This window comes from Australozyma saopauloensis, chromosome 2, assembly GCF_035610405.1.
Source record: "Australozyma saopauloensis chromosome 2, complete sequence".
In the NCBI taxonomy this organism is placed as follows: domain Eukaryota; kingdom Fungi; phylum Ascomycota; class Pichiomycetes; order Serinales; family Metschnikowiaceae; genus Australozyma; species Australozyma saopauloensis.
In genome coordinates, this window is record NC_086132.1 from 1,309,521 (window position 1) to 1,334,526 (window position 25,006).

At 42.6% G+C, this 25,006-nt stretch overlaps 13 protein-coding genes and 2 non-coding genes across 15 annotated transcripts; 11 read left to right on the top strand and 4 right to left on the bottom strand.

The window, feature by feature from the left end:
- Positions 1-193: 193 nt before the first annotated feature.
- On the bottom strand, positions 194-1,486 carry PUMCH_001787 (uncharacterized protein; the record flags this gene model as incomplete). Its single annotated transcript, XM_063020826.1, has 1 exon — positions 194-1,486. One exon carries the CDS (start codon positions 1,484-1,486, stop codon positions 194-196), a length of 1,293 nt encoding a protein of 430 aa, XP_062876896.1.
- A 941-nt stretch (positions 1,487-2,427) lies between these two features.
- On the top strand, positions 2,428-4,029 carry PUMCH_001788 (uncharacterized protein; the record flags this gene model as incomplete). The annotated part of the gene is made up of 1 exon (XM_063020827.1): positions 2,428-4,029. One exon carries the CDS (start codon positions 2,428-2,430, stop codon positions 4,027-4,029), a length of 1,602 nt encoding a protein of 533 aa, XP_062876897.1.
- A 74-nt stretch (positions 4,030-4,103) lies between these two features.
- On the bottom strand, positions 4,104-5,354 carry PUMCH_001789 (uncharacterized protein; the record flags this gene model as incomplete). The annotated part of the gene is made up of 1 exon (XM_063020828.1): positions 4,104-5,354. One exon carries the CDS (start codon positions 5,352-5,354, stop codon positions 4,104-4,106), a length of 1,251 nt encoding a protein of 416 aa, XP_062876898.1.
- Positions 5,355-6,998: 1,644 nt separating this feature from the next.
- PUMCH_001790 (uncharacterized protein) lies at positions 6,999-8,765 on the top strand (the record flags this gene model as incomplete). Its single annotated transcript, XM_063020829.1, has 1 exon — positions 6,999-8,765. The coding sequence occupies one exon, from the start codon at positions 6,999-7,001 to the stop codon at positions 8,763-8,765; it is 1,767 nt and encodes a 588-aa protein (XP_062876899.1).
- Positions 8,766-8,896: 131 nt separating this feature from the next.
- On the top strand, positions 8,897-8,969 carry PUMCH_001791. The gene has a single exon. It is a non-coding gene; the product is annotated as a tRNA-Lys (tRNA).
- Positions 8,970-9,414: 445 nt separating this feature from the next.
- On the top strand, positions 9,415-10,176 carry PUMCH_001792 (uncharacterized protein; the record flags this gene model as incomplete). Its single annotated transcript, XM_063020830.1, has 1 exon — positions 9,415-10,176. One exon carries the CDS (start codon positions 9,415-9,417, stop codon positions 10,174-10,176), a length of 762 nt encoding a protein of 253 aa, XP_062876900.1.
- Positions 10,177-10,374: 198 nt separating this feature from the next.
- PUMCH_001793 (uncharacterized protein) lies at positions 10,375-11,235 on the bottom strand (the record flags this gene model as incomplete). Its single annotated transcript, XM_063020831.1, has 1 exon — positions 10,375-11,235. One exon carries the CDS (start codon positions 11,233-11,235, stop codon positions 10,375-10,377), a length of 861 nt encoding a protein of 286 aa, XP_062876901.1.
- A 667-nt stretch (positions 11,236-11,902) lies between these two features.
- Positions 11,903-14,425, top strand: PUMCH_001794 (uncharacterized protein; the record flags this gene model as incomplete). The annotated part of the gene is made up of 1 exon (XM_063020832.1): positions 11,903-14,425. The coding sequence occupies one exon, from the start codon at positions 11,903-11,905 to the stop codon at positions 14,423-14,425; it is 2,523 nt and encodes an 840-aa protein (XP_062876902.1).
- A 235-nt stretch (positions 14,426-14,660) lies between these two features.
- PUMCH_001795 (uncharacterized protein) lies at positions 14,661-15,740 on the top strand (the record flags this gene model as incomplete). The annotated part of the gene is made up of 1 exon (XM_063020833.1): positions 14,661-15,740. The coding sequence occupies one exon, from the start codon at positions 14,661-14,663 to the stop codon at positions 15,738-15,740; it is 1,080 nt and encodes a 359-aa protein (XP_062876903.1).
- A 39-nt stretch (positions 15,741-15,779) lies between these two features.
- PUMCH_001796 (uncharacterized protein) lies at positions 15,780-16,454 on the bottom strand (the record flags this gene model as incomplete). Its single annotated transcript, XM_063020834.1, has 1 exon — positions 15,780-16,454. The coding sequence occupies one exon, from the start codon at positions 16,452-16,454 to the stop codon at positions 15,780-15,782; it is 675 nt and encodes a 224-aa protein (XP_062876904.1).
- Positions 16,455-18,143: 1,689 nt separating this feature from the next.
- PUMCH_001797 (uncharacterized protein) lies at positions 18,144-19,406 on the top strand (the record flags this gene model as incomplete). Its single annotated transcript, XM_063020835.1, has 1 exon — positions 18,144-19,406. One exon carries the CDS (start codon positions 18,144-18,146, stop codon positions 19,404-19,406), a length of 1,263 nt encoding a protein of 420 aa, XP_062876905.1.
- Positions 19,407-19,780: 374 nt separating this feature from the next.
- On the top strand, positions 19,781-20,416 carry PUMCH_001798 (uncharacterized protein; the record flags this gene model as incomplete). The annotated part of the gene is made up of 1 exon (XM_063020836.1): positions 19,781-20,416. The coding sequence occupies one exon, from the start codon at positions 19,781-19,783 to the stop codon at positions 20,414-20,416; it is 636 nt and encodes a 211-aa protein (XP_062876906.1).
- Positions 20,417-20,642: 226 nt separating this feature from the next.
- Positions 20,643-20,713, top strand: PUMCH_001799. The gene has a single exon. It is a non-coding gene; the product is annotated as a tRNA-Gly (tRNA).
- A 562-nt stretch (positions 20,714-21,275) lies between these two features.
- PUMCH_001800 (uncharacterized protein) lies at positions 21,276-22,460 on the top strand (the record flags this gene model as incomplete). Its single annotated transcript, XM_063020837.1, has 1 exon — positions 21,276-22,460. One exon carries the CDS (start codon positions 21,276-21,278, stop codon positions 22,458-22,460), a length of 1,185 nt encoding a protein of 394 aa, XP_062876907.1.
- Positions 22,461-22,764: 304 nt separating this feature from the next.
- PUMCH_001801 (uncharacterized protein) lies at positions 22,765-24,882 on the top strand (the record flags this gene model as incomplete). The annotated part of the gene is made up of 1 exon (XM_063020838.1): positions 22,765-24,882. The coding sequence occupies one exon, from the start codon at positions 22,765-22,767 to the stop codon at positions 24,880-24,882; it is 2,118 nt and encodes a 705-aa protein (XP_062876908.1).
- Between the last annotated feature and the right edge of the window lie 124 nt (positions 24,883-25,006).

The window sequence follows — 25,006 nt, forward strand, 5'->3', positions numbered from 1 at the left end:
TCGTTTCTCAATTCTGTTTGACAAAAAAAACGAGATCTACATTTGGAACTTCTGGTTTCGTGGACTTTATTTGGTAATGCTATGCTAAAAGAGAAGACTAGTAGACCGGAAAGAGACTGTAAATAGTTCAGGTCCAAAGTCGCTTCCTCAATGCTGATTTTATAACTATACAGCAGAAATTTGTCTGGATTGCTCACTGCCCAACGGTTTTCAAGTACACATCTGTACCCCAGCCCCAATAAGATTGAACACTCAACAGGCCCTTCATTTTTGGGGATTCATCTTCCGGATCATAGCTCAAGGTGTCGTTGAATATTTCAATGTAGCTCTTCAGTAATGGGAGTCCATAACCCATTCCAGCAACAGTGTTACCGCCAAGCCCTGGGGGTACATTGAGTGTTTTGTAACTGTCACCCTCTCCTGATTCGTATGTTGTGTACGAATAGTCAAAGATGTGCTTGACAATCTTAGGAGGAATACCCTTACCCCTGTCTCTAATTCGAAGCTCCATATACGAGGGGGAAGAGCTGGTGGAAATTGTAACCTGGACAGGCTCTGCTACCTCGTTCTCAATATGGGCTCTGAACGAATTCTTAAACAATTCTTGGAAAATGTAATCCAAATGATACTCGATGTAAGGAAAAATTATAGGATCGTCGTTGGTCATGGGCACCGAGTCTGGAAAATCATCACGCAGATTCCAAAAGCCACCACTCTTGAGGTTAGTGTCAATCTTCACACGACAGATCTGGTCATATTTCATCTGGCAGATATCGTTGACAAAGTCTCTATTCTTCTTGATTACATCCCTAATATTCAAGAGTTTGATCACTCCATTGTAGTTTCCGCCTTTCTCAAAATCCGTGGAGCGAAGCGAATTGGAGAGCAGAATATGTTGGTGTGCAATCAAGCGCATACTGATTCGCTCTGATAGATGTTGATCCAAAAACTGTTTCACTTGAGTCTCCGTAAGAAGATGCATGACCTCACCGAAGCCCTTCGACAAGGTTGGGAGTGCGTCGGCATGGATGGCAATGAATTCCGAAAGAACTTCCTCGCTGAAACGATCGTTCTCTTCTAGCGTCGTTGGTGGATACAAGGATGCTCGGAGCAAAATCGACATACTCTGGAGATACATATTGTACAGCTCTGAAATGGCGGGATTCAACATCACCAAGTAAGGCAAATTCCGGAACTTTCGAAGACGACGGGCATTATAAGCCAAAAGCGACTCTACTGTCTCCTGTGCGATCTGCAAGATGGTGGTATTGTTAAGCTTTCTAGATTGTTCATAGAGTGCCAGCATCGAGAACTTGCTCAACGGCTGGCTGGCATAATGATAAATGAGTCTCTCAAGAGACAGTCTAATTTTGTATTCTTGTAAAAACTCTCGCTGCTGATCGCTAAACTCCGTGGAGTAGCATTTGACAAAGTTGACGTTCCTGAGAGATCGGCTCAATTTCAAATTACGAGAGAGTCTTATCATTATGGTGAAGGTTATGTCAGTACAAATGCCAGATCTAATGAGTGATTAGTGTGCGGATGGTGTTCTTTTGAGAGATTAAGCAGAAGGTGTGGTGGGCCTATCTGGGATGTATGGGAGTAATCTGAGTCTATGATATTATGGTGACAATCGATAGCAAGGATAACCAAGCACTTAAAAATAATATGTGTAATATTATTGTTGAGATTATTGTCTTAGATATCATGATTTAAATTTCGCCTGACGTCATTTGGGGTTCGGTTGAGCTACAATCTTCGGGATTGTGAAATGGTGTTGTTTGACCAGAAAATGTCAAAAAGTCTGGTGCCACAGTCAGAATCTGGAAGATGAGAAACAGCGGTTTTGAGATTTGATTCCGTGAAACGTCTGATTTGAAAATATTTGCTGGTTGTTTGTAAATGCTTGTTGCCTAATAGCTCGAAAGATAATGGTAAGAATGACCTACACTTACTTCGTTAGTACTTTGACTTATCCCTTAAAATAATTCTAGGAGCCTAGGTTATTGCAGGGAGTGTTCTTTCTATTTGTCGAACTTTGTTTGAATTGTGAATTCTCTTTGTATCAAGACTGCGTTGAATCCACAATTGGTATTGCTTAGATTCTTGTATTTGCGTCAATACCCTTACTGATCATAAATAAGCCCAACAGAATCTTTATCGCAATCTATTGACAAAAGCATTATAACAATTATTAAGTTCATTTATCCTCCTTTTTTCACTGTGATTCTCCTTGTGTATCTACTAAGAAGATCAGGTCAAACCACCATCCCAAACAAAGAGTCGTCATGAATTGAGACAAAGCATTAAATTTAATAAGAAGAGTATACCACATTGAAACACTCAATTTTGATATTGCTCTTGCTTTTCCTCATTTTATTGTTTTTCTGGGGTAGCTCCGGCCATGCACTTAGGTACCACTATGAAATGAAACTAGATACAAATACATGTCCCATCTGCATTTCCAAAACAGATGCAGAGGTCAATTCAGATAATGAAGAACTAGATAACGACAAAGATTCATGGATATGTTGCGACATATGCTCCCAATGGTTCCACCCCACTTGTATATCTCTCTCACCATTTGATGTGAATCGGATTTGTTCGTTCCATTGTTCTTCGTGCGAAACTGAGCATGGGCCATCGGAGCTACGGCGGCAGCTGAAGCGCGCTAAGATCCATATAGACTATGTTGCATTAAATCAGGGGGACTTGTTTGCTGTAAATAAGTCTGAACACCCCCATGTAAGGAAATTGCAGTCGTTTGAGCCGTCTGTCGACCGGAAGAAACAACTATACATCGAGGTCTTGGAAAGCGAACAACTTGATGTCAAGCATGTTCTCAATTCCCGTCTCACAAAGCCAATTTTGGTCCCCTCAGTCACTGAAGAGAGCGGCATGAAACTACCTGTAACACGCGATAAACTCACTGTCGAATATATCACACAAAAGACTGGTGGCAACGAGACAGTTGAAGTCATGGATGTGCTCTCGCAGCAGAGCGAATCGCCATCGTGGACGCTTGAAAAGTGGTGTCAATACTTCTACACTCCTGCTGATAGAAGAGACCGCATACGAAATGTAATCTCTCTAGAAGTGTCGCAGGTGGAAGAATTAGGCTCCAGTTTCATACGTCCGGCAATGGTGAGAGAAATGGATATGGTTGATTTAGTTTGGCCTCTCAACGAGCTCAAAGACCAAGTCGATACTGAGGAGCGTCCTAAAGTGACTACGTATTGTCTCATGTCCGTGAAAGATTCCTATACAGATTTTCATATTGATTTTTCTGGAACTCCCGTCTATTACACAGTGTGTGAGGGTAGCAAGGAGTTTGTAATGTTTCCACCCACACATCTGAACCTTGAGTTGTACGAGCAATGGTGTCTAGAAGAGGAGCAGAATCATATATGGTTCTGCGATTATGAAAAACGCATCGATGGAAAGATGTGTCGTGCAACCGACGGCTTTAAAGTACACTTACAGAAGGGCGATCTATTTATTATTCCAAGTGGTTGGATTCACTCCGTTTTCACCCCTAGCGATACAGTTGTTGTGGGTGGTAATTATTTGACATTCATGGACATTCCCATGCACATAAAAATCTATGATCTTGAGCGGCGTACAGGCGTTCCGTCACGCTATCGGTTCCCAAAATTTAACAAGGTATTGTGGTTAGCGAGCTGGTATTTGCTCCACAACACCAACAACTTCATCTCGCAAGTTGAGAAGCCAGAAGTGTCAATCAAAACAGAACAATCTGGAGATAGTATTTGTGTGAAACAGGAAAATCTTTCAGGAAAAGACGACCTTAGTATTGCAAAAGCGGCTTCGCTAGACTCTAACAACTCACAAGACCTGAAACTAGAGTGCACCAGAAACATTCTTTGCTCATTGATTCCACACTTACGGAATCATTACGAATTGAGTAAGGACTCACAGATCGCAAAGAAGAGCATACCAACAAAACTCATAGGCCGAAACGTCGGGCTATATTTAAACAAACTCCAGAGCTTTCTAGACTCTCTTTGAAACTTCCCACTACATAATCGTTCGTTATCTCAATGTATTAATTTATAGTGCAGGTTTTATATGTTTCTGTATACTTACAACTCCAACTTTCTACCAGCATCTCTGGCAGACTCACCGAACTTCTTAATTCTGATAGATTGCACAGCAATGAAACCAGAGGTGTCCTCAGGGGAGAAACCGGTCAACTCATCCATGGAAGACTCAGTCTCATCGTACAACTTCTCAGTCTCTGAGAATCTACCCAAAACCGATACACTTCCCTTGTAGGCTCTAGCTCTGACGGTACCGTTAACAGTGATTTGAGATGGAGGAATCATGGCTCTAACGTACTCACACTCTGGAGTGAAGTACATACCGTTGTACAACAACTTAGAGTAGGTGACGGTGACAAATTGATCTCTCAAAGCTCTGACCTCTCTGTCCAAGGTCAAACCCTCCAAGTCAACGTGGGCAGTTCTCAAGATGGTCAAACCTGGAGTCTCGTAACAACCTCTGGACTTGATACCAATGAATCTGTTCTCAACGATATCAATTCTGCCGACACCGTTTCTTCTGGCCAAAGAGTTAGCCTCGATGAACAACTCAACTGGGTCAGTGACAACCTTCTTACCACCGTCAAGAATCAACTTGGTTGGCAAACCCTTCTCGAACTCGATCGAGAAGTCCTCAGGAGTCTCAGGAGCATCGGTTGGGTCCACAGTCAACTTCCACATGTCCTTTGGAGGAGTGGTGTTTGGGTCCTCCAAGATACCAGCCTCGAAGGAAATGTGAGCCAAGTTCTCGTCGGTAGACCATGGCTTGGCCTTAGTTTGAGCAACAGGAATGTCCTTGGAAGCAGCGTATTCCAACAAATCCTTTCTACCAGCAAATCTGTTGAAGAAAGCTGGGTCTCTCCATGGAGCAATGACGACCACATCAGGCTTCAATGCGTAGAAAGACAACTCGAAACGAACTTGGTCATTACCCTTACCGGTACAACCGTGGGAAACAGCGAAACATCCCTCCTCCTCAGCGACCTTAATTTGAGCCTGAGCGATGACTGGTCTAGCCAAAGAAGTACCCAAAAGGTAGACGTTCTCGTAGATGGCGTTGGCCTGGATGGCAGGGAAACAGACGTTCTCAACGAACTCCTTTCTGACATCAACGACGACAAACTTGGTGGCACCAATGGCCAAGGCCTTCTTCTCAGCAGCCTCGAAGTCCTCTTCTTGTCCAATGTTGGCTAAGAAAGCGATAACCTCGTAGCCCTCTTCGAGCAACCAAGCGAGAATGACGGAGGTGTCCAAACCGCCGGAGTAGGCCAAACAAACTTTTCCTTTAGACATTTTAGTGTGATGTTTGTAGTGATGTGTTGTGTGAAGAAAAGAAAGGAAGAGGTGATTGGGACTAGTATTTATACTGATTGTCGACCGCGGCAAATTTTTCTCTTACCGGATTGGGCGGGGTACTGCAGACAAGATGACTCATCAGAGGTTAGTGGGTGAGTGATTTTAGACCGTAGATGTCTTTAGATGTCTTGATTCAATTTTGAGAGGTTCGAAAGTACTCAGGGAAGTCATTTATTCTAAATCTTAAATATGATTTTATCAGATTTTGATCGAAATGGCTGATTTCCTTGGAAATATCAAGACGGTAATTCACGGGACCACCTGCAGTATGGGCCAAGATCGTGTGTAGTAGATAAGGGGATGGAAATTAGGGTGAAACGGCGTTTGGGGGTGCAAAAAAGAAACGGGCAATACCAGCCAAAAAGTTGTCTTTGATATTTACATCTAGTTTGTACTGGTTTGAAATAGTCAAAGTTCCAAAGATTGGGTTTCGATAAAATTTGCGTCTTGAGTCAGTGGATTTGGCAAAGGAGAAATTAATGTTACGGCTCACACTAAGCAGCGTTATGAGGCATGCACAAATGTAAAGGTTGTAGATCACCGAGATTAAAATATCTACAGAGTCAATATTGTAACACATGTTTTTACTGAGTTCTCTCTTAAGTCGAGCCGCTTTAGGTCTTGCTATTGACCGTATAAACGGAATTGTAGCGCAGATGAGTAGTAGACTTCACTTGAATTGAGCGGAACGACGGCAAGCATTTTGATCTGATTGCGATAAATTGTTCTCATTATGTTCGGTATCTATCTGCCAATAAATGTACCAGGATTGAACTATACCTTCTTCAATTTGAAGCGAGACCGTTGCCAAAACTTGCTGGTAAGTGCAAAAGACGAACCCAATACACGGACCATTAAAGAATTAGAGCGATCAAACAAATTATATTCTATAATGCTCCACAAATTACCTTTGTAAGCCTCACAACTCCATTAGCATGAAAATTCAAAAGGTAAGCTTAGACAAAAAGAAGTTCCTCAATAATGTACTCATGCAAATAGGCCTATCTTCTGTTTATCAAGACTTGTTTCTAGTAGATCTCATGGATGCATCTGAAGAAAACCAAAACTTCTATGGATGAATCGAAACATATGCAATTAAGGGATTACATTAAACCGGTCACGATTCAAGCGTTCAGAATAAAGCTTTTCGGCAAATGATATTCGTTGGAAATCTGTCTTCCCCAAGTCGTTTGACTGATCTCATTCTTGAATGTGCCAAATACAACGCGGACTCATATGTCCGGTAATTGGGGGTACATTCCGCTCTTTCCACATTTTCCGCTTTTCGCAGACATCACGCTGTGCCCTCAAGCGAGTTGTCAAGCCAGAAAGAGATCACTTCGTTTTTTTTAAAAATTTCTTCTGAAACTCTAACTCACCGCTAGTCCGTAGATCTCCGAAGAGTTATACAAACCACCATCGAAGCCGTACGCTTTTCACTTGACATCGTGGTACCAAAGCTGACCACGAACACTCAAGATTCAAACAACATAAGGAAAAAAACAAAGCAAAAAAACAAAAATTGAAACGCGACCCAACTTTTACAGTTTTATTCGTTTCAAGATCCCAACACGAGTCACGATGACTCTTAGTCACTGGATCTGGCAGGCCCTGCAGGATAGTAGTCACTATGACCATGAATCATCCAGTAGTTTCAGATCTACAATGAACATCTCCGCTCCAGACGATCTCCACGAGGAGAAGAAAGTGGGAGTTACACGCCTAATACGAGAAAGATTGAATTTTCAGGATGATCGGCTCTGGAAGCGATTCTCGGCCCGTAGATTAGAACTAATCGATGCAATGGATTTGAGCTCGAAAAAGGCAAGCGAGCAGGAGGACGAAATCCGTAAAGTTGCAGACATACTACGAGTGGAGTTCTTATATGGTCAACTGTACTATTCCGACTTCGATAAACTTGTTCGTGCGGCTGTACAGAGTGTTCGTCGTAATAGGAAGAGAGGCCTGAAAACCAATCGGGGAAATGCGAAAAGACAACATATGCATAGTGATCTGGGTCAGGATAGTGATGGAATTAAACGTGAGGCATCCACTGGCATCAACACTCCAACAGAGCCCAGTAGCTTCTTGTCTGAGATTGCCCATTTGAACACTGATGCCAATGATTCTGTCTATGACATGAGTTACTCCACCATGAAGGTTATCACACACAAAGACGAATCGCGCAATGCAATTGACTCGATAATTCGGCCAACATTAGCAAATGCAGCGAAACCGTCGCTTCCATCGCTTCTGAAACTACAGACCAACCAGCGGCAGGCTGAGTATGAACAGAAGCTCCGAATCACCCAAAACTCGCTTCTTCAGCTAATAAAGCGGTCTAAGCTGTGCTTGATGGTCGCCCTGCGGCCTAATAATGACCACCTCTGCGAATTGGGTCGTTCGGCGTTCAACGCAGTCACTGCCCTAATGTTTGAGACCTCTTTTCAAAATTTAAACCAAACTTCGGTAGAGTACTTAAAGGTAAAGGTGACACAACGTGACTTCTTGGCTAAATTCTATCGCGGCCTAGATCAAGAAGCTACCAGTAATTTAGAGGAGGAAACTGCAGTTACCACTTTAGATATCCTTATCGGATGCTGTATCATTGACTTTGGATTCGACAGCGTCGTCTATCAAGTCGGCGAAGCAATGTACTATCTGATTTTGGTTGAGTACCCATTAGTTCTGAAGTCTTCAACCCAATTCTACGCGAAACCTTTTTCACACAGGGAATACAACAACATACAAACGCCCCAACCATACAATAGCGGCAACTCTTTGACAAATTTAGCAACTATAGCCTCTGAAATGCAAAACTTCAAACCAGTTTCAATGTCAAATGCTCAAATGAGCAAAACTGGAAGTTCTCTTGACGCTCCCATACAAGAAAACGCGCCTCCTTGTATCACTCCAGCTGAGGAACGGAAGTCAGTCACTCTCAGGTTTCTTTCCACCACTTTCAATTTTTTTTATCCGATCCGAAGCTGTGCACCTCCCAGGTTTGTGGAGCTTATGGATAACGCTAAAGAGGCGTTCAAATTGAATGAAAACCAATTGTATGGTCTCAAAAACACGAAAACAGGATCTATCATTCTGTCGGATTTTGAATTGGAGAAAATCTTCTACAAAGAATCGTTTGTCGATCTTGAATTGTACTCGCAAGGGTTTCAAGCCATTCCAATTTACGAGCTCACCTCTACCATAACTCCATCTGAAGAGAAATCTAGAATAATATTACCGCCTCCAGTCAAACTGGCGAGCCCACCAGTGGTGGCCACAAGCATCAAACAACCGATCTCTGTTTACCGTGCACCCAACCAACCTAAGTTCCAACCGCTCCTTTAAATATCATAATAAATCGATTCAAAAACTAAATTCTGAGTAACTGTAGTGACATGATACAAAGCTATACTGGAAGACGAAAAATTTCAAAGTTCTGGCACATATCTTTTGATAAAGAATCTGCACATTAAAGTGCCTGGCTAGCTCAATGGCTAGAGCGTGAGACTTTTAATCTCAAGGTTGCGGGTTCGACCCCCGCGTCGGGCTTTCTTTTTTCGACCACGTTTTGGCAATGATGCCTCTCTATATTTTTTCCCATTAATAGTGAAATATGGTTCTAGTTCCTTAGGATCCGCTCTTGTTGGTATAAAGGCTCTGTCATACAAACGATCGCACACAAACTCAACATTAATAAATCACAAGAGTCTATGAACAAAACTTAGCAAATTTAGATGACCATGAAAGCCACTTCATTTATCATTTCTCCAAATCTTTTTGTTTCCCAAATTATCGTTCCAAATTGTTTCACTCACACTTAGCTGTCTCGCTTCTCCATACATTTATCTCAGTGCTCTACACAATTATTAGCATTATCCACAATTTGCGGACAGGAACATATCGACTGTAGCTACACTCTTTGACACAACTTCGGAAAGTTTGCCTTTGTACGAATTTCAGTCCATTCGGAGTTTGATCTCAGTCATTTCAACCAATGAGTGCCGATATCCTAGAAACAGAAACACCACAGCTTCAGCGACTCATGCTGACGAAACCCAATTACGTACCTCCACTCAACTTCTCATTGGTTGAGGATGGTATTTATCGGAGCGGGTTTCCTATGCCGGTGAACAGACCCTTTCTAGAACAATTGAATTTGAAGACCATTATCTATCTTGGTGATTTGGGAGCTGAGAAGCCTAAGAAGAAAGATAAGAAAGATAAAAAGGATAAAGACAAGGAAAAAAAAGCGAAGGCAAAGGAGAATCTGGAGTGTGCAGACCAGAAACGTGGAGTGAACGGCGACTCGACCATAGACGATGAGAATGAGCCCGAGGCCAAGGAACATAAACCGAAGAAAGATAAGCATGGCACAATCGAGATTTTGGAGAATTACAAGTCTTGGATTTTGTCTACGGATATCAAATTCCATCATTTGGTGGTCCAATCGTCACAAGAACCCTTTACTCTGAATACGCAAGAAGAAGCACAGGCCTCCTATGTCGAGGCGCTTAATTTGATGCTAGATAGACGAAACTTCCCAATGCTCATTCACTCCAATAAAGGAAAACACCGTGTCGGAGTTTTAATAGGGATCATGAGAAAGATATTCCAGGGCTGGTGCATGAGTGGAATCTTCGAGGAGTATGAGAAGTTTGCAATGGGCAAATCTGAATACGACTTAGAATTCATTGAGCTTTGGCAGCCTGACCTCGTTTATGATCCCAAGAATATCCCAGACTTTGTCCGTCTATGAGACAAGTTTCATCGACTATTGAGGAGGAACCCAACCTATTAATGTATTAGCATTAGCCAAAAATCTACGCAAATTTCACAATCTACTCGATCAATGTCTGAAAGTCAAGTTTGCTGAAGATAAAGTGAAATTCATTCATGTACAGAGATTGCCCTCATTTAGGCACCAGACGTGTATGCGTCTGTTGAGAGGCGCTGACTACAGATTGTTCTTCATATTTCTCAACTCGGCCATAACTTCGGTAGGTTCCGATTTGCCTGTGGCCTTAAGCACTTGTGGATCTGAGAGTCGCATAAAGGGGTTGAAGTTGAGCTCGTCGCCAATGGTATACTTTCCTACCGTGTGCTCATTCTTAGACACAAAATCTATAAGAGAATCCATGGCGTCGTTCTGAAGAACAGTTTTACTGAATTTGACGTTGGACTTTGTGTACTCGTGGCCGGGATAGACTTTGGTATTAGAAGGCAATTTGGCCAAGATGCCATTCAATGCAGCATCCATCTGTGCCGCTGTGCCCTCAAAAAATCTTCCACAGCCGCTAATGAACAATGTGTCTCCCGTAAACACAGCACGGTCTCCTATCTTTGTGTCCTTGGCGTAATAGCAGATCGAATCCTGAGTATGACATGGCGTGTGCAATGCCTTAATCGAAATATTGTCGCCCAAATCTATAACTTCTTGGTGCGACGGTGTATATGTGACCAATTCGGAATTGACGCCACCTATCACAGGTAAGTCTGGATATTTCTTGTGGTAGGTTGGGTTGCCACCAGCATGATCCCAATGATGGTGGGTATTGACAATGGCCTTCAATTCAAACTTAGGCTTTTCTTCTTCTATGTATTTAGAAACATCGTTGGGGAATGCTGCATCAATTAACCAGGCATGCTGAGAAGGTTCATCGATTAGGAGGTAAGCGTAGTTATTGGACTCACCCCATGAGCAGGGAATGGGAAGAATTTGCATTTTACGTGTTTGTGTGAACAGGAGGGGACGTAATTGGGTCTTGAAGTTGCACAATGGACGCAATTGAAGTTTTGATCTAGTAGCAAACCGCATGGTAGGGGTAAAGTATGGAGAAGGTGCATATGTACATAAAAGAAATGATGAATTGACTCATAGAAGACATTGGATCAGTGAATTGTTCTATTTTGAATGGCAACGAAATCTTTCACTGATATTGCGTTTTTTTTTTATGATGATCAATTGTTGGTCAAGATAAGTAGGTTTTGAAGGCATACATTACAAGCAGATCTACCTAAATCCTATGATACAATTGAAGATTCTAGGGCTGGTGAGCACAAGTATTTGTAAAAAATTGATAGATTTTGTGGGATTGTATTTAACTGTGACCGTCAGTGTCCATTGGTGCTAACTAATTAGACCTCTACTGTGTTTTGGTGTGCTACAGGATTACACTCAGGAGATACTTTTGAATCAACAAAAAATAAAAACAACAACATGAATATAATCAAACTTGTACGATGTCCTGATTATATTGACTTTGTCGATCTAGATCAACGCGGAGCTTCTCTCAGGTGTAAGTAGCGGTCACTTTGTATGAATTACGTAATGAAATCTTAGAGCACTCGGAGATCGCTAGATAATCCTCATTTAAATTGACAGACGAAACCTACCTTTTACAATTTCTTCTTGTACTTGCCCCTTTTACACTTGTTCCCCTTATCTGAAATTTCCACGTTCTACACACTCCTAAATCAAGGACATGAAGCTTCTTTCTACATACCAATTGGTATGTCTGTTGCTTTTCCTAGTTCTTGCAAGATCTGCGGACTTTGACTTTGTTGTGGATGATGCTGTTGACTTTGTTACTTTCAATGCTTCGCTGACTCTGTATGAACAACTCTCCCAAAATTCGTTGCTCTGGGGTCCTTACAGAAGTGGCTATTACCTCGGTATCAAGCCACGTATTCCCCTTTCACTCACTTCAGGCCTTCTTTGGTTCAATGCCGATGACCACAATGGGTTGCAGAATATCAGGCATGAGTATGATCAACATCACAATATGCGGAAAGCCAACTGGGTTCAATATGACCCAAGATTTGGCGGAAGACAAGAAATCGTTGACAAAGATTGTCACATAAATATCATCATTGACTTCGTGAAAAGTGAAAATGGCCTCAATTGGGCACTTAAGGTGAAGGCTGTCCCGCACAAAGGATATGAACACGTTACAACTTCTTTTGTGTGGTATACTGGTTTGGAGGGCGAAGCTATGACCGATCAAGGTTTGTCAGTCTCTGGCTTCTTGAAGCTTGACAACGAATTCAATGAGTATGGCTACAAAGATACCCTCGAGTTCTCAGGTTTTTCCAAGGAGTTAGGTCTCTTCGAAATGAAGATCAATGATGGCGGCAAAGACACAAAAAACAAGCATCCTAAGCCAATTTCATCTTTGCCCAAAAATTTAGACCCTAGCCTTACTCATCATTTGAGTCTCCGTGTTCCAGATGGAAACGTTTGGCGGGGGAAAGACATCTTCCTCACATTACTCGAGGACTCAATTAATGATTTAATGAAGACAATGGGCGACAAATTAAATGAAGTTCCCCCATATGCGGGTCTCATGATGCGTGACATGCACCACTACGAAGGTAACTTACACCTTGTCCAAAAGACTTACCAGGGAGCTGCTGAATTCGATATAACATATAACTTGGTCGACGCTGATGACTCGCAAAAAATCACTTTTGAAAACTTAAAATCACAAATAGAGGTTACTTCCCAAAAATTCAAGAAGAAGTTTGATGAGTGCTTCCACCTCGCATCCAAGCCGAAAAAGGAGCAGAAATTGGCTAAAGAGCTCTTATCTGGTTTGCTCGGCGGTCTTTCTTACTCCCAAGGTGATCAATTGGTCGATAGAGAGACTTCTTTGGATGACGAAGATCTTCCGGTTAACATAAATGGTGATGTACACCTCCCGAAGTTGACCGGCAAAAGTGAAGGTCCACATGAACTATTCAGTTTGGTACCTTCTCGTCCATTCTTTCCTAGAGGATTCTACTGGGATGAAGGCTTTCATTTGCTTCCATTATTAAAGTATGACTCTGATTTAGTTCTTGAAATCTTGAAGTCATGGTTCGAGCTCATTGATAACAAGGGTTGGATTGCTAGAGAACAAATCCTCGGCGCAGAGGCGAGATCAAGAGTGCCTGCTGAATTTGTTGTACAAAGCGATAGTATTGTGAATCCGCCAACCCTCTTGCTTGCCTTCAACAATCTTTTAGAGATGGCCAAACAAGCAGAAACATCTAAGAAGAACGTATATTCAGAAAACCAAAAAGCTATCAATTTAGATACCGACATTGCTATTGAGGATCTCAGCTCTGTGGTAATGAGTCATCCACACCTTTTGGCTAATTACACCAAAGAAATTTACCCAAGACTCAAATTGCACTATGATAGCTTCCGCGCCAGTCAGCAAGGTGAATTTGATGATTTCAACAGGGGCCCAAATAAGGAGGTGTACCGATGGAGAGGAAGAAGCACTACTCATAGTTTGGCTTCAGGCTTGGATGACTACCCAAGAATTCTTCCAATTGACATAGCGGAATTGAACGTTGATCTTCTCTGTTGGATTGGAGTTATGACCAGGTCTATGAAGAACATTGCTGAAATTTTGGAGTTGCCTCTGGATGTCGCTAGATACGACAAGATAGAAACGGACATAACGGAGAGCATCGAGTCAATGCATTGGTCCGAGGAGCATAAAACATACTGCGATGTGTCAGTAGACGATGATGACGAAAAAGTTTTTGGTTGCTACAAGGGTTATATTTCCCTCTTCCCATTCTTAACAAGGTTCATCCCACTTGACCAAGTTGACAAGCTTGGGCATATTGTTGATCTTCTCTCTGACCCTGAAGAATTGGCAAGTGACTACGGTATTCGTTCTATCTCAAAATCAAGCGAGTTTTATAGAACCGGAGAGAACTACTGGCGGTCGCCAATCTGGATCAACATCAACTATTTGGTTTTGGACAGCTTAACTTACTATCACCACTCTCTCAAAGATGAAGATGCTGGAGAATTAAAAGAAAAGATTGCTGATGTCTACAGTACTCTCAGAAAGCAATTGATCACCAATGTGAAGCGTCAATGGATGACAACCGGTTTCGTGTGGGAACAATATGACGACATAACCGGTGAACCCAAGGGCGCCAAAAATTTCTTGGGCTGGAGCAGCTTGATTTTGCTTGCTATAGAGATGCCGGAGAAGTTGATGTAGCCCATCAAATAATGTCTTATTCTATACACCGACATGTATAGCGTTTTACTCAATTAATGCAAGCAATAAGAGGACCATAAATATTTCTTAAAATAGTATAGAAGTAGATTTCAAAATGTTTTCTCGATGATATTTAGAATTGTGCAAGTAAAATCTGGACTTCAAAAAATACATCTCCTATCTTATCTATATCTACCCCATACTTATTGAGTTGGTGATAACGAACTCCACTGAAATGAGCATTGACCAACCAGAACAAAGCGCCCTTTGGTGGCGGCTACCTGAAAATGAGCAAGGTCCTCACAAGAGATCCTTCTTGGAGGAACAACTCACAAAACGCAGCATTGACAGAATCGTCCTTGATTACTTCATCCAAGAAGGCTTCCACTCAGCAGCCCAATCGCTAGCAGAAGAAGCAGATATCTCCTTGGATACATTTCGGATAGGGGGCAGAAGAAGCTCTGAGAATTGCGGGTCGTCTCTGGGCTTTAGCACCATAGTGAAGCGGAGAGAGATTAAGTACCTTATATTGGAGGGAAATATCTCACAGGCCATACGATTGATAGCAGAGAACTTTCCTGCAACATTGGACTCACAGCCTCTTCTCTTCTTTCTGCTTCTTCGGCTAAATCTCATTGAGATGATTCGGAAACACAAATGCCTGCCAGATGCTAACAATCCTGAGATTGAGAAGAAATTTCTAAGCGACATTCTCAGTTTTGTACGCGAGAACATGATAAGCAAAGTCCTCTATTCTGTATCGCTCTTGAAGGATCTAGAGACTACCATGAGTCTCTTATGCTTTGACTTCGATCCTGAAAAGCCATTAGACGAGCTTGTGGAGCTTCCGCCTAAACTCAGACAGCTCTTTGATTTATCTCTACGTCGGCAATGCTACAGAGAGGTTAATCGTGCTATTTTGGATCTAAATGATAACCTGGTGGGTATTAATTACAATGGTGTATCCACTGAGTACTCTGTGTCTAATCTCAAGAATTTGCGCGAGGCAACGCTAGCTGGGGATGATGTTGACATGGATTCCAGCGATGACGACGAACCCTTTCAGTTGAAAAGCGATGCATTGCAAATTCCCGGCTTGCAAGGTGAGGAGGTAGATACGCTTTCAACAGACGTCCGCGAGACAGACGCTGAACAGGTGACAGTCACAAAAAAACAGATACTCAGATCACAATTGGAACGAATCGCTGTTCTCTGGCTCGCAACTGAACGTAAAGTGAAGGAGCATAGGCTGCACAATGCCGACGCTTCTCCCACTGGTGTTCACCTGCCTATTGTGTTTCGTTGGCCAGAATAAACAAATACTGGTGCTTTCAACTTTATTACTACACTCTCCCTATATTAAGACGACACAGTCAATGACGTTTCCTGTCTCGATATGGATTTTGCTCAAGTATGCTTTGTCTAACTCCTTTTTGACCTCATCATACTTGTTATTGAAGACCACTACGTCGTTGTGAGTAACAGTCAGATCCTTCAAATACTTTTCATAAACAGGCGAAGTGGTCACCGTCGTCAAAACTCGTTTTCTGAGATGCTCAATTGTGGATCCAAACTCCGGATCCGGGTTTTCTTCGAAGTCCTCTGGACTGAATTCAAAATGATACTTGACAAAGTCTTTCAAGAGAAACATTTCCCTCTCGGTGCTCTTTGGTACGGTCCATTCCATGACATTGTACCTATTTTTCTTTTTGATCTGATAGAGCTCTCTGACTTTGTCCTCGTTCTCACTCTTGGTGAAGTTGACCCTGACATAAACATGTGCACAATGAATGGGAACTTCTTTGAATATCTCCTGTGCGTGGTATTCCCAAAGTCCAAGATATATTCCTGACCAGTAGAAGGTTTCATAAGAGACTATGGCAATAACTAGGAAAAACAAAACGGCTGTGATGTACTTCGACACAGAATTGTGAACCAATACCTGGCCAAACTCGTACTGAGAGAGTCTGGCTTCAAACCAGGAATCTAGGGCTTGCAATCTAGAGGTAATTCGATCAACGTGATCCATTTTAGGTGATCAATTTGCAACTAAGTGAGCCTGTATAGGTCGATAAAGTGGACCGATACGCGGAGAGGAACCAAAATACAAATGATCCCCGAGAAGAAGATGTAAGAAAAATAATGAAAAATGTAGCAGATTTATTAGAAGTCCAACTTCGTTTGTAATGTTTAAATCTATGTATTGATCTGATTTTTTGCCAGATTGCATTTGATCGTATCAAAGCCAACAAGCAAAACGATGGAAGCTGGGCGATTACAGCTCAATCAAATACACACAAGCACCCGGAAATATTTTGGAAAATCTGCTTACGCTTCCAGAGAATGCCCATCGTAGGAGGTTTGGGTCGTAAAAGAGCCAAAATCTAACACAGAGCCCCTTTGAAATCTTCAAGACCCCAGTTTTTAACTGGATTTCAATTCAGAAGTTCTCAGTATCTATGCATTGCCATTAGAATGTCGCTGATAGGCTTAAAGTTCTACGTATAAGGCATCCTTAGGAGCCACAAGTTCACACTTGAGATTCTCCTCAGCAACATCCCGCAAGAGTTGTATTTTCTCCTCCACACTCCAAACCTTCGGATAGTGTTTCTCTTTTGTCTCCAGACCTGCTGAAGGAAGAGCGGGCGAGGTTTGATCGAAGTCCTCTTCACTAGCAAAGTTTTCGATCACCTGAGGCGTGGCAGCACGGCTACCATCGCCATTAGATGTAAGGAATGTAGAAACATCAATCAAGTTTTCGCTCAAGTCATTGACAATGACTGAGAGCTCGCTTTGGCGCTGTTGTTGTCTCAAGAGTGCATTCTGGTACTCCTCGTCCGCGTAGCGACTGTCGTTTAGCAAGGACGTGCGTTCGTCATAGCCTCCGTCATCGACTTCTGGCTTTAGACAAGACAAACAGAGTCCCATTGTTTGGAAGTGAGCGCTGGTTGTTGATAGTTCAGGTACTGAATAGAGTATGCATTAGCGTGGGGGCACGGAAATTGACTGAGGCCATTTTCCTGGAATAAAACAGAAGCCGTAATAGAAAGAGAAAATTGAAGGAACAAGCGATTTTGTCCAGGAGCAATTAATCGCAGCTATGATGGTCTACTTCTTTTCGTGACTGGTTTAGATCACTTGACTGACAGCGAGCTGACTGCCTAGTATCGAGAAACTGAGGAGGGATGTAATTAGAATTGTTCCAATTATTCTAAATCTTAGACTTCAATACAATCTACCACAAAATCTTTGTGACACTTTGAAGAGGTTAGAATTAGTATAGCATCAATCCTCACAAGGCAGAAACGACGAATATGAAATATTTAGGTTAATCCATCTTAAAATTTCGGAGCCAAATTCCAAAATCGTTTGCTCGCCTTCGCTACTACTCCGCGTCTTGTATCGGTGGCTTCTACTCCGAGGGATCCATCCTTCCCCTTTTCTTTCTTTTTCATGCGCTGTCTCACTTTAGCCGCACATACGGATAAGATAAGCAACACAGGAATAATGTTGAGGGGAGGCAATCATGATCCCAATACATAGTCCGTGAAATATCAGTCATTATTCAATTGCATATTTTTGCTTGCACGTCTCATTAACCACCCTCAGCAGAATAGACCACAGTTCAGTGACTGTGGTAGTTATCACAAGACGCACAACGCACAACCACAATCAGTGCAACTCAACCATTTTTTTTTTTCCATTCCACAGTGATATCATGGAGGTTTTCTTTTCCCTACCAACGGAGTTGCAAAAGCACACGCTCACGTTTCTAGAGCCCAGCGACTTAGATTACCTCTTCTCTCTTCAGAATTTGCAGCCATTAAGTGAGACTTCCAACGCTGAATTTCTCAAAATTCAACATTTGGCGCTCACTGCTAAGTACTATGACCGCCAGGTGATTCTCAGTAATAATGCACAGTTGGCGTCAATATCATTTTCCGAGCTTGACTACTTGTTGGAACACAACATAAGCATCTGTCCCGCCGAGATCACGGTAGCATTTTTCGATTTTACGAATTATCAGCAAACTTTGGCTTTCACATCGTTTCTATTCCAGCGCTACTTGGGTGTCCTCCAGTGTTTTACCAGGAACTTTAATATCCGGTTGATTCTAGTGGAGAACGTAGCTCTCGAAAATGACTTCCTCAAGTCTATTTTTCAGCCTCTTTGCATGGCTCACCTTAATGTCCGCTTTACAATTAAGTATGCTCCTGGAATAAAACTCAATTCACCAAAAAGAAGGGGAAACGAGTTGGAGCTAGGTATGGCTGAGTTTTTGAGTGTCAACTCTGAGATAGCCGTCGAGAGCTTACTGTTACATTTATTCAACTCCAACAATCTTCTAAAGCACTTTGTGGAAGACAACGGCTGCTTTTGCTGCCAAGGATTAAGAGTCTTGAATCTATCCTACAATCACTTGACGGATATGCATTTGGCTACAGTGAGATTCCCAGACGGACTCGAGCAACTCAATCTTTCGAACAACCTGCTTCAGAACCTCACCAAGCATTCTTTCATTTATGAAAACTTGACGTCATTGCGCTCTCTAGACCTCTCAAACAACAATCTTATGAGTCTCACTCTCCCTGTCTCCAATACACACCAAAGTTACAAATTGAAACAGGTCAATCTCTCTGGAAATCTTTTGGCTAGCTATGAATTTCTTGATGAAAGTCGGTTATTTCAAAATGTCGCTGAATTAGATTTGTCACGCAACTTGTTGGAGGTTTTGACACCATTTCCCGCCAGTGTCAGAGTCCTTGACCTCACCGGAAACTACTTTACTTTTCCTACCGAATCCCTTGTCAAAGCATTTCCGCCAAGACTTGAGACCCTCAAAGTAAGTGGCTTCATAAGCAGAACGAACGACACGTCATCAACGGTTCTGAATTTGACCACAGCTCTCTTGGAAGGCGGCCTGACACCAGAGCTCAAAGAATTGTACATCTGCGGCACTCTTGCCTGCGATCTACTTTAATGGCCTGAAATACGGAAGAGCAATTTCATTTGTGCCAGATTTTATAGATGCATCGTTCTGGAATATTGCACTCCTAATACCTCACAGAAAAGGCCTTCGTTACTCTCTGCCAAAATAACTCAATATGATACAGATTTGATCTTCTCTTGAATTCTATTTAGGTCTGTTCGGCCATAATTCAAAAAATTCAATTATGTCAGTAATTCTAGTCACCCCATTTTTGCCTGTAGATAGGCCCTAGGAGTGACCGATAAGTATTCACTTTCAGTCTACATCCACAGTTCTAGTCCTTCAAGACCGCCTTTATTTCCATTTACAAACTTGGATCTGGAATTATTCAACAAAACCCTATACCCATCCCGGCCATTGACATCATGTCGTCTTCTCTCGCATTTTTGGCCTTCGAGTCTATTGTCAATAAGCTAACCGAAACTCGTCCACTCAAAATTGCCGAGATCAATAAGTTTTTGGGCACAAAAAAAGGTGCGTACCCAGTTGATGCCCCCTTGTTTGTTACATGGAATAAAAACGGAAAGCTCAGAGGTTGTATCGGTACATTCTCGGCTTTACCACTCGAAGAGGGAGTTTCCAAGTATGCTCTCATTAGCGCATTTGATGACGAGCGGTTTCAGCCGATTTCTGTGCTGGAGATCTCCCAATTGTCGGTAGGAATTACAATTTTGGATAATTTCGTGGCCATTAATGATCCGCAAGATTGGACAATTGGCACACATGGATTGAAGGTCCTGTTCAAGATAGAGAACCGGACACATCTGGGTACGTTTTTGCCTCTGGTTGCGGAGGAGCAGGAATGGGATCACGTTGAGACGTTGTGGAACTTGTTGCAAAAGGCTGGGTATCGTGGTGTTCCTCTCGAGAAAACGATTGAGTTCTACGAGTCCGCGCTCGAGATACATTCAATGAGGCTTGTCCGTTATGAAGGTGTCAAGGTCGGCGCTACATATGAAGAATATGCCGATTTTAGACACAAGTATTCACAGGCCGCATGATTGCATGAGTATGTTTTTCATGATGTTTAACTCAATTGGTGTCTAGCTGGCCTCCACTAATTCAAATAAAGTTCTGCCGACTGCATGATTATATTGCAGCATTTATACAATTCAAACTTGCCAATGAATACGTGCACCTTGTAGATTTCATGTTTGATGGTAGTTACGAGAAGAGTTACAAAATATGTAGAGATTGTAAAAGTACCAGCTTTCAATTTTCAAGGAAGCGCAAGTGGTTTAGTGGTAAAATCCAACGTTGCCATCGTTGGGCCCCCGGTTCGATTCCGGGCTTGCGCATCTTTTTTTGGTTTTATTTTTGCTCGCATCGAGAATGCAAATCCTCTTAATTCTATGCAGACGCCCATGAATAGAGCACAGCCGTTATATCAACTCAAAGTCCAATAAATCGGGAATTTTTTTGCTTTTAATGTGTGGGAACGGAAAAACCGCCGCCAACCCGAACCTCATCGCATCTCCCATCCACATTACCCCCGGGTTCACGGAATAGAAAGCCAAGACTTTCAGGTGCTCCTAACCCGGAAGACTACATATTTCTGCGTTTCGCTAATTATACGTAACTACACTTCTTTTTTGGAGTTTAAGTTCGGAGAAAATCAAGATTCAAAAGCAGAACTTTTCATTTGAAAGAAAATCAATAGAAAACAAAAAGAATTGCCATTGTTTGATTGCGCTGAACTCAAAAGTCTCACGTCTATCCTAACACCCAGCCGTTTCAACCATTAGACTCATAGGGTGAAACTGAGACACATTTTACAAGATAGTTTTTGGTTGGTTCTTCTTTTCGAAAAGCATTTTTGCTCATTATAATTTCGCCAATATAGCTCTATAACTATAGAAAATGATCACCACGGACTGTGAAAAGACCTTCGATGGTCAGAATATGAAGGCTCGTATAGCGTCGATTTTCGTACTTCTTGTCGTTTCTGCTGCCGGGTCGTTTTCACCCATTCTTGCCATCAAATACCAGCGTATTGGTGTGCCCAGTTGGATCATCTTCGTGGCCCGCTACTTCGGTAGTGGAGTCATTCTAGCCACAGCTTTCATCCATCTTCTAGGAGAGTCCAATGACAGTTTTGCCAGTCCATGTATCAGTGAATTCTTTAAAGAATATCTGTGGGGTTCGGCACTTGCCTTAATGGGCGCTTTCACGATGTTCTCTATCGAAGTAATTACTCAGAGACTCATGGATATAAAGACTAGAAAAGACGCTCTTTTGGCCGAAAATTCATCTGATGATGGGGAATGCGAGAATGGAATCATTTGCTACGATAGAACGAAAAATGGCTCTTTGAGAAACAGTATGTCGCTGGAGACTGCCGCTCCTCGTTCAAACGACCTCGAAGCTGGACTACATCCTCTGGGCAGTCATGCCTCTGGTGCAAACGACTTGCAACAAGAGATCGAGGAAGATCTTTCGGACGTATCAGTTGTCTCCAGACATAACAAAGAAGCAGGCACATTGCCCAGAAAAGACCTGGCCTCAGTTCTCGAGTCTACCATTGATCAACCCACCACCGCAGAAGAACAGACTGCCTTCCAAAAAATCTTCAACATTTTTCTTCTTGAATTTGGTATCATCTTCCACTCTGTTTTTGTGGGACTCTCGTTGGCAGTTGCTGGAGAGCAATTCATTACTCTTTTCATAGCCATCTCCTTCCATCAATTCTTTGAAGGTCTTGGACTCGGTGCAAGGTTTGCAACAGCCAAATGGCCGCACAAGATGCGTCGCTTCCCTTGGTACCTCTCACTCGCTTACAGTTTGACGACACCTATCGGAATTGCTGCTGGCTTGGGTGTTCGTCATCTCTACTCCAACAACGATGGAACTTCTTTGATCGTAGTTGGTGTTTTTGATGGCTTTTGCTCTGGTTTACTTATTTACAGTTGTTTGATTGAATTTATGGCCAGAGACTTCTTGATAGATGCCGACTTAAGAGAGGCGAAGCTTGGGTGGTTGGTTCTCGCATATGGTATGTTTTTGTTGGGAACTGTATTCATGGCACTTGTCGGAAAGTGGGCCTAGAATCATATCCATGGAAGGATTTCATTTTATAGAATTAGCATATCGAATCTGGCATATTAATGTCAGACAAAACAATACTACATTTACATCATTTGAAACCATGCAAAGTAATCTCAAAGACAGGAGGACTATCTTGTTGAAAAAGCTAAAGTACAGCTATTCGCGAAAATCTTATTTTGAATTTCTTCTGTTGAACTTCAACTTATGAATTCACTTTTTTTCCCATCTACTGGTTTTCCTTATCAAGGTGAGTCTCCTAATCTGGGTAATTAATCACCTCTACTGTATTACCAACACCACTGCCATGACAGAACTCTCACCAAATGCCGGGAGTCTGAAGCTTTTCGGCATGGAAAATTTTGGTAACACGTGCTACTGTAACTCTATTCTTCAATGTCTCTTCTATACGAAAAAATTCCGCCATCTGCTTCTTTCGTATAACGTTGTTTCCCACGAACCATACACTTCCGTCCCCGGGGCAAATCCACATGTGTATACAACAAAGTACGAACAATTGTTGGCCAAAAGACTTAAGGAGCAAGGTAAGCCGCTAGTCCCGGCTGAAAATGGCGGCACTGGCGCCACTGGCCCAGTAAGACCCTCGCTACGGAACTCACTCTTTGGAAAGTTCGGCAACTCAACTCAAAACATCCATTCCGAGGATCACATCCTTAACACAACATATCGAAAACTTGGATATATTCTCGAGGCAGCGCAGTGTCCCTCCTTGACGATCGAGCAGCAGCTTATCATCAAAAAGAACAAGGACTTCCATGGTCTAGAATTGCTCGTTACCAGACCATCAATTGCAGCTACACCTGCTAATTCAAGCGATAACTCGACCGCTGCAACAGCGCTTTTAGATCTGAATGTGGCTCAAATGTCTAGCCCATTGGATCCTGGACCAGTTACCACTAGATCCAACTACATTGCCGTTGGTATTCCGCATCCCGAACCTGGATTGGCATTGCCGATAAACCCATTCCTGCCAAATCCTTCCGTGGACCAGCGCAAACGGTCTGCTTTGGTGAACGGCCCAATCGTTAATTTAGATAGTCTGATCTCTCCCAACTCGGGTACTCTGAGCGAACTGGCCTTCTTGTACGCATTGCAAGATATGTTTGCAGGGATGGTAGAAAGCGATTCGCAAATTGGTGTTGTTTCACCTCTGTTCTTCGTGAACAAACTCAAGGAGCGTAATTACCTCTTCAGACAAGCGAATATGCATCACGATGCACACGAGTTCTGCAACTACATGATCAACGAAATTATAGAAACATTGAATATCGAAACCTCTCAGAAACAGAATTGGTGTACCGATATATTTCAGGGACTCATTACCAACGAAACAAAATGCTTGTATTGTGAGACTGTTACCTCAAAAGACGAGACCTTTCTCGACTTATCAATTGATGTACCATCCGGTGAGAGCGCGTACTCCCTCACATTCTCTTTGAACAATTTCTCAAAACTGGAGACGCTCAATCACCAGAACAAGTTCTACTGTAATACATGCAGATCATTACAAGAGGCTGTCAAAACTATCAAATTGAAGAAAACGCCAGAGGTACTTGTCATCAATTTTAAGCGTTTTAAGTATGACGACAAAATTGACAGCATGGTCAAACTCTTCGACTCTATTCTGTATCCTATGCGTCTTCGACTCTTCAACACTACGACGAGTGGTAACAATGCCTCAAAAAGTGATGGGTTTTCTTTGTATGGTCTCTACGCATTGGTGATTCATATTGGAGGCGGCCCCACGCACGGTCACTACGTTGCGTTGTGCAAAAACGAAGCTGGCCTTTGGTTTTTGTTTGATGATGAGACTGTTGAGCTTGTGGATGAGTGGTACGTTCTTCGATTCTTTGGCAATGGCCCTGGCTTGGCCACCGCTTACATGTTATTCTACGAGAAGCTTGACACAGCTATGCAAGAAGATGGCCTCGATTTCGGCATAGATGTAAATGGCTTGTACAATGGTGACGACTACTCTGTTGCCACAGAAGCTACTCCAGGAGTATTTTCGAACAGTATCAACCCCGTATCAGTTGGCACACCAGATACAGTCCACTCCCATAGCCATTTCCAGGATCAATCGGATACACTTGCAACGAAGGGTGAAAGCTATCCCAAGAAAAGCAATGCTCCTGACCATATTGATCCTATTGGCGATACAGTTTCTCGCTCGTCCACAAGGGGTACAAAAGACATTCATCCAGAGACTCCAAAATCAGAAAAGAAATCCTGGGTCACTGGACTTAAAAGGAGGGAAGGAAAGACCGACCCTCCAAAAATTGATAGAAAGGCCTCCGTGAGTAGCATCAGAACAGAGGCCAGCACCGCCACCACTGGAACAGAAGACGCACCAGAAAAGCCACGGAGAATGAGCAGCATTTTTGGATTCAAAAGAAGGAGCTAATTTTGTTTTCTTCAATTCCTCGCATTCTCTCATTGGTGTGGTCGCTGCAACCGGGAAATTCATCTTTTGGCTGCAAAATCACGTGACGTGCCATGATTTGAATGGCAAACCTGGGGAGGTCACT